Source organism: Corticium candelabrum, chromosome 5 (genome assembly GCF_963422355.1).
Source record: "Corticium candelabrum chromosome 5, ooCorCand1.1, whole genome shotgun sequence".
NCBI lineage: Eukaryota > Metazoa > Porifera > Homoscleromorpha > Homosclerophorida > Plakinidae > Corticium > Corticium candelabrum.
Window position 1 is genome coordinate 6,099,052 of NC_085089.1, and position 10,000 is coordinate 6,109,051.

General features: G+C 42.9%; 2 protein-coding genes across 2 annotated transcripts in view; one reads left to right on the forward strand and one right to left on the reverse strand.

Moving 5' to 3' along the window:
• Positions 1-591: 591 nt before the first annotated feature.
• On the reverse strand, positions 592-2,260 carry LOC134179632 (uncharacterized). The gene is made up of 2 exons (XM_062646568.1): positions 2,178-2,260; positions 592-1,218 (listed from the first exon to the last, which is right to left on the reverse strand). Exons 1-2 carry the CDS (start codon positions 2,181-2,183, stop codon positions 592-594), a joined length of 633 nt encoding a protein of 210 aa, XP_062502552.1. The 5' UTR covers positions 2,184-2,260.
• Positions 2,182-10,000, forward strand: part of LOC134179633 (ethyl acetate hydrolase-like) — an 11,438-nt gene continuing 3,619 nt past the window's right edge. The window contains exons 1-5 of the mRNA XM_062646569.1: positions 2,182-2,194; positions 2,484-2,851; positions 2,942-3,036; positions 5,750-5,819; positions 9,498-9,732. Of these exons, the coding sequence (XP_062502553.1) occupies positions 2,182-2,194; positions 2,484-2,851; positions 2,942-3,036; positions 5,750-5,819; positions 9,498-9,732 (781 nt within the window). The remainder of the gene's footprint in view (positions 2,195-2,483; positions 2,852-2,941; positions 3,037-5,749; positions 5,820-9,497; positions 9,733-10,000) is intronic.

Genomic DNA, 10,000 nt, shown 5'->3' on the forward strand with positions numbered 1-10,000 from the left:
GTTTGTTTAGGAATGAGAATATGAGTGACGTCTAACACTCCATTGATCTACAAACAGAACAAACAGTTAATTAATGAGAGGTGCTTGTGCATAAGGCAACAAATACACACACACACACACACACACACACACACACACACACACACACACACACACACACACACACACACACACACACACACACACACAATCGATCAACGTCCATCTCTAAAGTACTCACTTCTTTTCCGCAAAGAATTCCACCAGTCTCGATGTCGTCTATGGTATTTGGCGCAGCTGCTGCTAGAAACTGATCAACAAGTCTTTCACACACTCGTATTTTTCTCATTCTATTCTCAGTTCTTGTATCTAGTAGAGAAGCAATCTAAATCTTCAGACATCAATTCACCACTATATTATAAATCTTCTATAACTAACTTGCAATACCAACACGTTCCGTTTCATCAGATCTCGTCTTGGACGAAGCTGCACAACTTTCTCCTTCTACCTGTTTATTGCATTCCAACGTTATTTCTTCTGGACTAAGACAACATTTATCAGACGATGGATTGGGGGATCGAAGGAACATATCAGATAAAACGTTGGAGATTGCTAAATGACAAGAGAAGATGATTCATACACAGACAGCACGCAGATAGAAGTACAAGACAACTTACCAATCGCTGAACTCGAACATGACATGTCGACTGGATTGGCAGTCATGCAATCAAAGTCGGACCGTTGTTGCTTCGTTCGATTGTCGACATCGGACGAGGATGCGCTGTCTTGCTTCGAATTCTTCTCTTCTTCACCGATAGATTTGGGAGAAGTGACGATTTGCTCGTTGATGACAGCTGACGCTTTAGAAATCGATCCGATTGTTTCTTTTCCTTTTCTCGTTTCTCTCTCGACGTCTCGAGATGCAACTTCAACATCATCTCTCGCTTCTTCGTTTTCTTGTTGTTTTGGCTTATTTTCATCTTCTCGAACCGATTCTTTTTCTTCTTCTTCTTCTTTCATTTCATCTTTCTCTTCTTCCTTCTTATTTTCTTCCAACGATTCCTTCGTTTGTCGTTCCTCTACTTCTATTTCATCTTCCTCTTGCTGAAATTTTTCTACAAGTTTTGGCCGTGGCGATTCTAGATGTTTGTTGTCATCTCTTTGTCTCTCATGATCATCTCTCACTTCTAAAACCACAATTTCATCTTCTCTGCCGCTAGTATTTGTTCGCGGTGAATCCTAAACGTGAGAACAACAACAATTATGTAGAATTTGCTTAGATTGCGGTCGACCACTGTTTGGCCTCTGTGGTAAACTTTGAGTCTAGCGCTTTTAGAACGAGAGACAGACAACGAGAAGAGCTGGAAAGAGTCGACCTGTTGTTTGTATAAACTTGGATGGCACGTGAAGAGACTAAAGGACTTGCGTCAGAGCGAAATTACAGTAGCAAAGACATGCACTCTATTGAGGACGCACAAACATTGAGCGGCACTCTGATTGGAGGATAGGGAGTCGGCGGTTTGTTTGAGTGGCGAATGTCTCCCTAGTCTCGGTTCCAGACGCTTTCCCGTACGTACTACTGCACGTGACAGGTGTATCGGGTCAAAAGTAGGAGGAACGAGCGAGAGAAGACCGGCTGGACTCTCGAGCCTAGCCTCGAAGTTCCAGACCGTTTCCCAAAAGAAGAAATGAGAACTTCGAGGCTATCTCCACGACATTCGGGGGGACCGAGTTTCTAGAGCATGCGCAATCTCGAGGGTAACACCTTTCGCCCTCTCCTCGCTGTACACAAAGTCCACGTTTCCAGGTCTGCTTCTCAATCTGAACCGTAGATCATCTTGCCGTTGACTAGGCTTTGTAAGTAAGTTCACTACTTACCGTTTCGTGCATCTTGTGAGAGACTTTGCCTGCGTAGAGACGCGTAGGAAGCCATTTCTTGAGTACGGCTTCTCGAGGGTAAGAGACTGCTGTTCAAGCTGAAGTCGCCTGATTCACCCTCTGAACAGATGCACGTGAAGTGGAAAGACAGACTACTCATTGCTTAGCGATGGAAGTTTTGTCAGATGAAGATTGTCTGGTAGGAAAACCCATTCGAGGTAACCGAACGTGACGCACTGTTGGGGTAATCCGGGGTAATTCCGCACACTTCTTAGTTAGATTAGCCGTATCTTCTGCAAAAGATTGCGTCCCGCGTTTACCTGCATGTGGTTTCTTCGTTTACTACTGCAGTAGAGCGCAGCCCCGTTCCTCGGACACCATCATATTCCGGACGCGAGTTCTCAGTTATCCGTTTTTGAACGCAGTCCCTAACACATCATAAATGTAGGTATCCGAGTTGTAATTGAGCACACCAATAGAGAGCATTGTACCTCTTCTCTGCCTAGAGTGAGATTGAAAACAGTGCCATATATATATATATATATATATATATATATATATATATATATATATATATATATGGCTCTGATCGGAGCTACTCCCTTGCACGTCATTTTTATTTGCAGAATTGAATGTACCCGTAAGAATCTACCAACCAGACGGCCCGTCAAAACCCGTCTTGCTTATCTTCTTTCACGGAGGAGGCTATTGCATCGGATCACGTGACACCCATCACGGCGTGTGCCAGTCTCTGGCCCAAGTTGCCAAATGTTATGTAGCATCAGTAGAATATCGCCTTGCACCAGAAAATAAATTTCCGGCCGGCATTCAAGATGCATTGGCCTGCACGGAATTTCTCTTGTCATCAGACAACAGACAGTCCGTCGGTCTCCCTCGTGACGTCATTGTTGGAGTCAGTGGTGACAGTGCAGGAGGCAATTTTGCAGCAGTCATGACTCATGAGTTAAAAACCAAAGAATCTATAAAGTTCCAAGTGAGAAATAATATTTCCAAGTTGTCGACTTGGTAGTTAGGCAAGACTTTTTTATTTATTAATTAATGTTTTTTTGTGCATGGCCAACAGATTTTGGTGTATCCTGGTGTCGACATGTCGACTGCAAGGGAGTCGATGAAGCGATACGCTGCTGGACCTCTAATAGATGACAAGATTATTACATGGTAAATTACGTTTTTATCCGTGTTGACTGTTCGTCTGCATGTCTAGAAACGAAACAACTCGGCCATGGTGCAATTAAGGCTGGTTCATGCACATACCCTACGCTGTACTGACTGGACCAACGTAACGTAACGTAACCTATAGCATTGCCATCGTCGACTGTGAACCAAGTGACGTTACGTTAGTATACGCTACGCTACGTTAGGATGGTGGGTTCTATTTCGACGTACTGGAGCGGAACGTTTGACCACTGGTCTGAGCAATTGATCACGTGATTTCTTTTAATTAACCAATCGTACGCTAACTAAGAGAGTGACACGGGTACGCAAAACTAACGAACGTATTCCATGAAATAGCATCTACGTTACATTACGTTACGTTTCGTCAATAAGATCTCTGTACCGGCCTTTAGTGTTATGATCATCAACTGTCTTTCTGACTGTTTGTCTATGAATATCTCTATTTGTCCGTTTGTCTATATCATGTCTGTCTGTGTTTCTGTCTGTCTTTTTGTCAGTCGGTTTGTCAATCTGTGCGTCCTCTCTTCCTTCTTCCTTCCATCCGTCTATCTGACGTTTCTCTGTTTCTCAACATCTCCTAGTATAATTATTATCGTTCAGTCGATCCGTTCTACAGCTGACTAAATAGTTACACTGATGGATTGTAAATCAGCATCGCTTTATCTACTCATATTTTATTTTCTCTCATGTATACGTCGTCATGTGTGTGTGTGTGTGTGTGTGTGTGTGTGTGTGTGTGTGTGTGTGTGTGTGTGTGTGTGTGTGTGTGTGTATGTGTATTTACAGGTTCTTCACAAACTACCTAAACGAAGAATCTGAAAAGACAAACCCACAAGCATCGCCTCTATTGTACGAGGATTTTTCTAATCTTCCACCCTGTCTACTACTCATTGCTGAGCATGACCCTCTGTTTGACGAATGTCACGGTAAGTTAATTGCTCACTGGAAATCGTTGTCAAGCTTGCCAATCATTGGATATGTGTGTGTGTGTGTGTGTGTGTGTGTGTGTGTGTGTGTGTGTGTGTGTGTGTGTGTGTGTGTGTGTGTGTGTGTGTGTGTGTGTGTGTGTGACTGCGTGACTGCGTGACTGCGTGACTGCGTGACTGCGCGCAAGTGGGCACGTAATACACACTTGATCTAATTAATCAATTTATATCGCTTAGCTTATGCAGACAAACTAAAGGCAGCCGGTGTTCTCGTGACGGTGAATGCATTCGAAGGACAAATTCACGCATTTCTTAACTATCCAGGTAAATCACAAGTTGAAAGCCACAAGTTTATGTCATAAAATAATAGTTAATTAGCAACACCTCTGTTTATCCAGTTCTGTGCAAAGAGTCGTGTACAAGAGCTTACGATATGATTGCTGAGTTTGTCGACAAACAGACAGCTAAATAGTGCGCACCTGCCGTCGCCCGCACCTCTCAGCAACGTACAACGTGAATGTTTGACAAATAGAATGAATCCTTAGCCATTCTAAATACTATTATTACATAAACACGCACAATTGCTTCTGTGATGATCATGTCTACATGTAATGTAAGTCTGCATGTCTGTAGAAGTAAAACCTAGCTTGTCCTACAGCAAATAGTAATCTAGTGACGTCTATATATATATATGGATTTATAACGGAATTATATTATATGTCAATATATGCATGTTTCACGCAGCTTCTAGAACAAAAATTATTGAATCATGAAATGAGTCACAGTTACCTGATGTTTCCCGTCTCTTCATCTCACTGTACGTGGCCCTAGTACTTACGGTAACCGCTTTCGACGTCTACGACAGAAGAAGACAGTCTGACGCTCACAGTCAAAATGCAGTCTGCACCATTTTACGCAAGTGCACTGAATGGCCGCGGTACGTACATGTAAAGGCATAGACTCCACTCAACTTCGTAAGAGCGTCATACAGGACCTGATGTGCTCACCTAACTATATAATTTGGCATAGTAGCTGTTTAGAAATAGTAGTGCATATCACATACGTGGCAAAGGTAAGCGAAGGGCGTGCACAGTGACAAACAACGGTAGACAATTAATCTAATTTAAAATACTTGTAGACTCAAAGGTAAATTTCCAACGTTACTATATTATAGTAGAATAATATATAATTTAAAAGGAACTAAATATAGATAATTATATATACATTGATATGTTAGAGATAATTACACTAGTACACGTCCGTGTCCTCGTCCTATACTACAGTATGCACATGTTTGGTTCATCTATAGCCAATCCTACCGAAGGTCTGCGACAACGCCCGGTGTTGTCATGTCCAATGTCACGTGATTGGCATCCTAAACACAAAACCGACACACATACACACACACACACACACGCACGCGCGCACGCACGCACACACACGCACACACGCACGCACACACACACACACACACACACACACACACACACACACACACACACACACATTTAACTATAATAATGTAAAATACAAGACGTACTGTAAATAGACGATAAAATTCACGTTCAGAGTGATGATGCAGTTGATGTGCTGGAAGCTTGCAACGTGTAATGCAGTCCATTCCACGTCCAGTCATTGTAAAGTATCCAGTCCTAGTCACACAAACGTTACTCCCAACTCAAGGTCGTTTGTAAATCGATCTGCACTCTTACCGTTCTGGAGCACACACGATAGCTATTGACTCTTTCATCAGTCTCTGATACGAGTAGTGACAATGAAGGTCAACACTTGACAGAAAACAGCCATGAGAGGGATGAGTCTGTAAACACGATTCCTTCGGTTCGGTTAAAAGTGTAATGAAATATTTATATTGGGTTACGTGAATCCATCCCACGGTCATGAGCTCATGTTCAAGTTGATAAAACGCCAAGTCATCTTCGTCATCCGTTGTACAGGAAAATGAATTTCCCGTTTGTTTAGGAATGAGAATATGAGTTACGTATAACACTCCATTGATCTATACGAACAGAACAAACAGTTACTATTTAGCAATGCTTGTGTGTAAGGAAACAAACAAACGCACGCACGCACACACGCACACATGCACACACACACACACACACACATGCACACACACACACACACACACACACACACACACACACACACACACACACACACACAATCGATCAACGTCCATCTCTAAAGTACTCACTTCTTTTCCGCAAAGAATTCCACCAGTCTCGATGTCGTCTATGGTATTTGGCGCAGCTGCTGCTAGAAACTGATCAACAAGTCTTTCTCACACTCGTATTTTTCTCATTCTATTCTCAGTTCTTGTATCTAGTAGAGAAACAATCTAAATCTCCAGACATCAATTCACCACTATATTATAAATCTTTTATAACTAACTTGCAATACCAACACGTTCCGTTTCATCAGATCTCGTCTTGGACGAAGCTGCACAACTTTCTCCTTCTACCTGTTTATTGCATTCCAACGTTAGTTCTCCTGGACTAAGACAACATTTATCAGACGATGGATTGGGGGATCGAAGGAACATATCAGATAAAACGTTGGAAATTGCTAAATGACAAGAGAAGATGATTCATACACAGACAGCACGCAGATAGAAGTGCCAGACAACTTACCAATCGCTGAACTCGAACATGACATGTCGACTGGACTGGCAGTCATGCAATCAAAGTCGGACCGTTGTTGCTTCGTTCGATTGTCGACATCGGACGAGGATGCGCTGTCTTGCTTCGAATTCTTCTCTTCTTCACCGATAGATTTGGGAGAAGTGACGATTTGCTCGTTGATGACAGCTGACGCTTTAGAAATCCGATTGTTTCTTTTCCTTTTCTCGTTTCTCTCTTGACGTCTCGAGAGGCAACTTCAACATCATTTTTTGCTTCTTCGTTTTCTTGTTGCTATGGCCTAGCTTCATCTTCTTGAATCGATTCTTTTTCTTCTTCTTCTTCTTCTTCTTCTTTCGTTTCATCTTTCTCTTCTTGTTTCTTTAATAATTTTTTTCTACGATTCCTTCGTTTGTCGTTCCTCTACTTCTATTTCATTTTCCTCTTGCTGAAATTTTCCTTCAAGGTTTGACCGTTGCGATTCTTGATGTTTGTTGTTATCTCTTTGTCTGTCATCAGCATCTCTCACTTCTACGGCCACAATTTCATCTTCTCTGCCGCTAGTATTTGTTCGAGGTAAATTCTAAACGTGAGAACAACAACAAATTATGTATACATTTTCGTGGTCTGGGATCATACCGCCTACCGTTTATGCTATTAAATGATCAAACTAGCTCGTATGTCACCAAGCCTCAGGCTACTAATACAATTAGTCTAATAGTTATTCTCATCTGTCACACGGAATGTCTTGCGACAGACTTGACCTTCCATTCGTACTCTACTTGTTTCCTTTCAGTGTTGGTATCCTGTCTCTACGCAAGCTGTACGTATTTGCCAACCTCTCTGGGAAAGAGGACTTCCTCTCCAAGAGACTCTAGAGCGGAAGTCAACACCGTGTCTGACAGCTAACACGCTCTGCCAGGCTCCAAATGTTCCCGAATCGTACTCGAGCTTCCCGATTTGTATTGTTCTCGTAGCCTAGCACAGTAATAGAGCGGCGCCTAGTGCATCCGTAGTCCAAGGTACCTAGACTGCTGATTGAATCACATTGGACCTCACAGCTTCAGATAGCGTAAATCGAACTCAGGATCGAGCTCCCTCTGTGAATGAATCTCTTTCCATGCGGCATGGTGGGTCTCTTCTCATGCAGCTGTACAGGAACGAAATGTAAACAGTGAATGTATGCAATCGGATATCACAGCTAGCATAACTTTCATGGAAGGATAGCTTCATAATTAACTAAGAGCATGAGAGTGTTGACATTGGTGACGTGGGGTGACACTTAGATGACGTGGGGTGACACTAGGTGAAGAAAGTAGGCGGTATGATCCCAGACCCTCTCCGGCGTTGTCGTGTTATACGGGAACCGGGCACGACGGCGCAAGAGGGTCTGTTACGAGGCTAGGTATAAACAGCGGTAGTCTAGATATACGTTCCCTCACTAGCCTGTGCTTATAAATATATGTGGCTTAATGGACGTACTCTAACCAAATTAAAGATAGACAACTATCTTAGCGAAGAGACTGGCAGCCATGATGACCCCAGGTTTTAACGCACGTTACACAGGTAGGCGTGTTTATAACGTTTATGTAGGATTGCGTTTTCCTACTGTAAAATGCATGGGTCAATGCGCAATGAATGAGCATCCAATTGGCATCTGCTTTAAAATGGATTGAATGCAGTTTGATGCGCTTCAAGTGTGAAAGGACTTCAAGGATGGTACGCTAGTTAGCTAGTGGACGTATAGATTATTAATATTAATATTACTTATAGATATTGCTGTAATTGTGACTCGATCGAGTAACGATGTACCTCCACACTAGAAGAGATATTCGTACATACAGTTTTTATATTATTCTATAACAAAACGTTTCTAGTAATTGTCTAACTAAACTGATTCAAAATAAAATTTGTCTAGTTAATTAATTAACATCCATTTCTTTTATTTAAAAAATTAACACTGACTACAATGTATACTATCTAGACAAGAGTAAGTAAGCCTTCGTGGCCACACTTTAGTATGTAAAATGCGATATACGTATAGACAATAATTAGGCTCGAGAGTCCAGCCGCCACTCAAAAGAAACCGCTGCCACTCTATCCTCCAATCAGGATTTTACAGGTTTGGTTAGTGTTTGTGCATGCACGTGTATTCACGATAACTGCTGATAACAATGCCCGTCGCTATTGGCTCTCTACTAATGCATTTGTAACTGAGTAGTCAATTCACATTTCGTTAGGGTGTGAGATTCACCTGCATGTCGTCTTCTTCTTTGTCTTCCTTTTCGTACTTGGAGGAATAGGCAGCGCATACAAAACAACTTCTAGTCGCTTAAGGTATCGTACGTTGCATGCATTGAACGAGTAGACTTTCTACAAAGCGTGCTATTTGTCTCAATCCAACGCAGGGTGACGTGCAGAGATATATAATTTGCGTACATTGCGGTCGACCATTGGTTGGCCTCTGTGGTAAACTTTGAGTCTAGCGAACTTAGAACGAGCCTCGGAGAGACAGACAACGAGAAGAGCTGGAAAGAGTCGACCTGTTGTTTGTATCTAGGGACTTGGATGGCGCGTGTCGAGACTAGAAGGACTTGCGTCAGAGCGAAATTACATTAGCAAAGACATGCACCCTATCGAGGCCGCACAAACATTGAGCGGCACTCTGATTGGAGGATAGAGAGTCGGCGGTTTGTTTGAGTGGCGAATATCTCCATGCTCCAGCTAGCCTCGGTTCCAGACGCTTTCCCATACGTACTGCACGTGACAGGTGTATGGGGTCAAAAGTAGGAGGAGCGAGCGGGAGCCTCGAAGTTCCAGACCGTCTCCCAAAAGAAGAAATGAGAACTTCGAGGCTATCCCGAGCCTACTACAATAGGCAAATCGTCACATCCGGGCCCTAGTTTATCTCTTCACAATGTCTTCGCAACTATCACCCATGACGTTCCATCCCGAAGCAACGGCACTGATCGAACAGCTAAGTAAGTCAGATCGCAAACGGCTGTACGAAATGTCGCCCGAAGACGGAAGAAGATCCACTACTGATTTCTCGAAGAAGTTCGGATCCTCTCTTGTCGAGTTCAAAGGCACGACAAGAGACGTCACCTGCAGCAGTAAGGCTGTCAACTACTCCTAGAGCAGGAACGTGTGACCAATGTAGCCGAGCTGGTACCGCCTCCTGTTCATTAACATTAATTAATTGATCATGGCTAGACTATTTATAAATTGCCTGCCGTCAATTAGATATCCTCCAGTACGCAAGTTTTTAGGTTTTTTAGCTTTACGCGAAGAAACAGAGAGAGGGACTTGACAGGCTGGTGGGTGGGCAGACAATGCGAATACTCAGCGTGCAGACGATAGCGTGTGACATGATAGAAATGC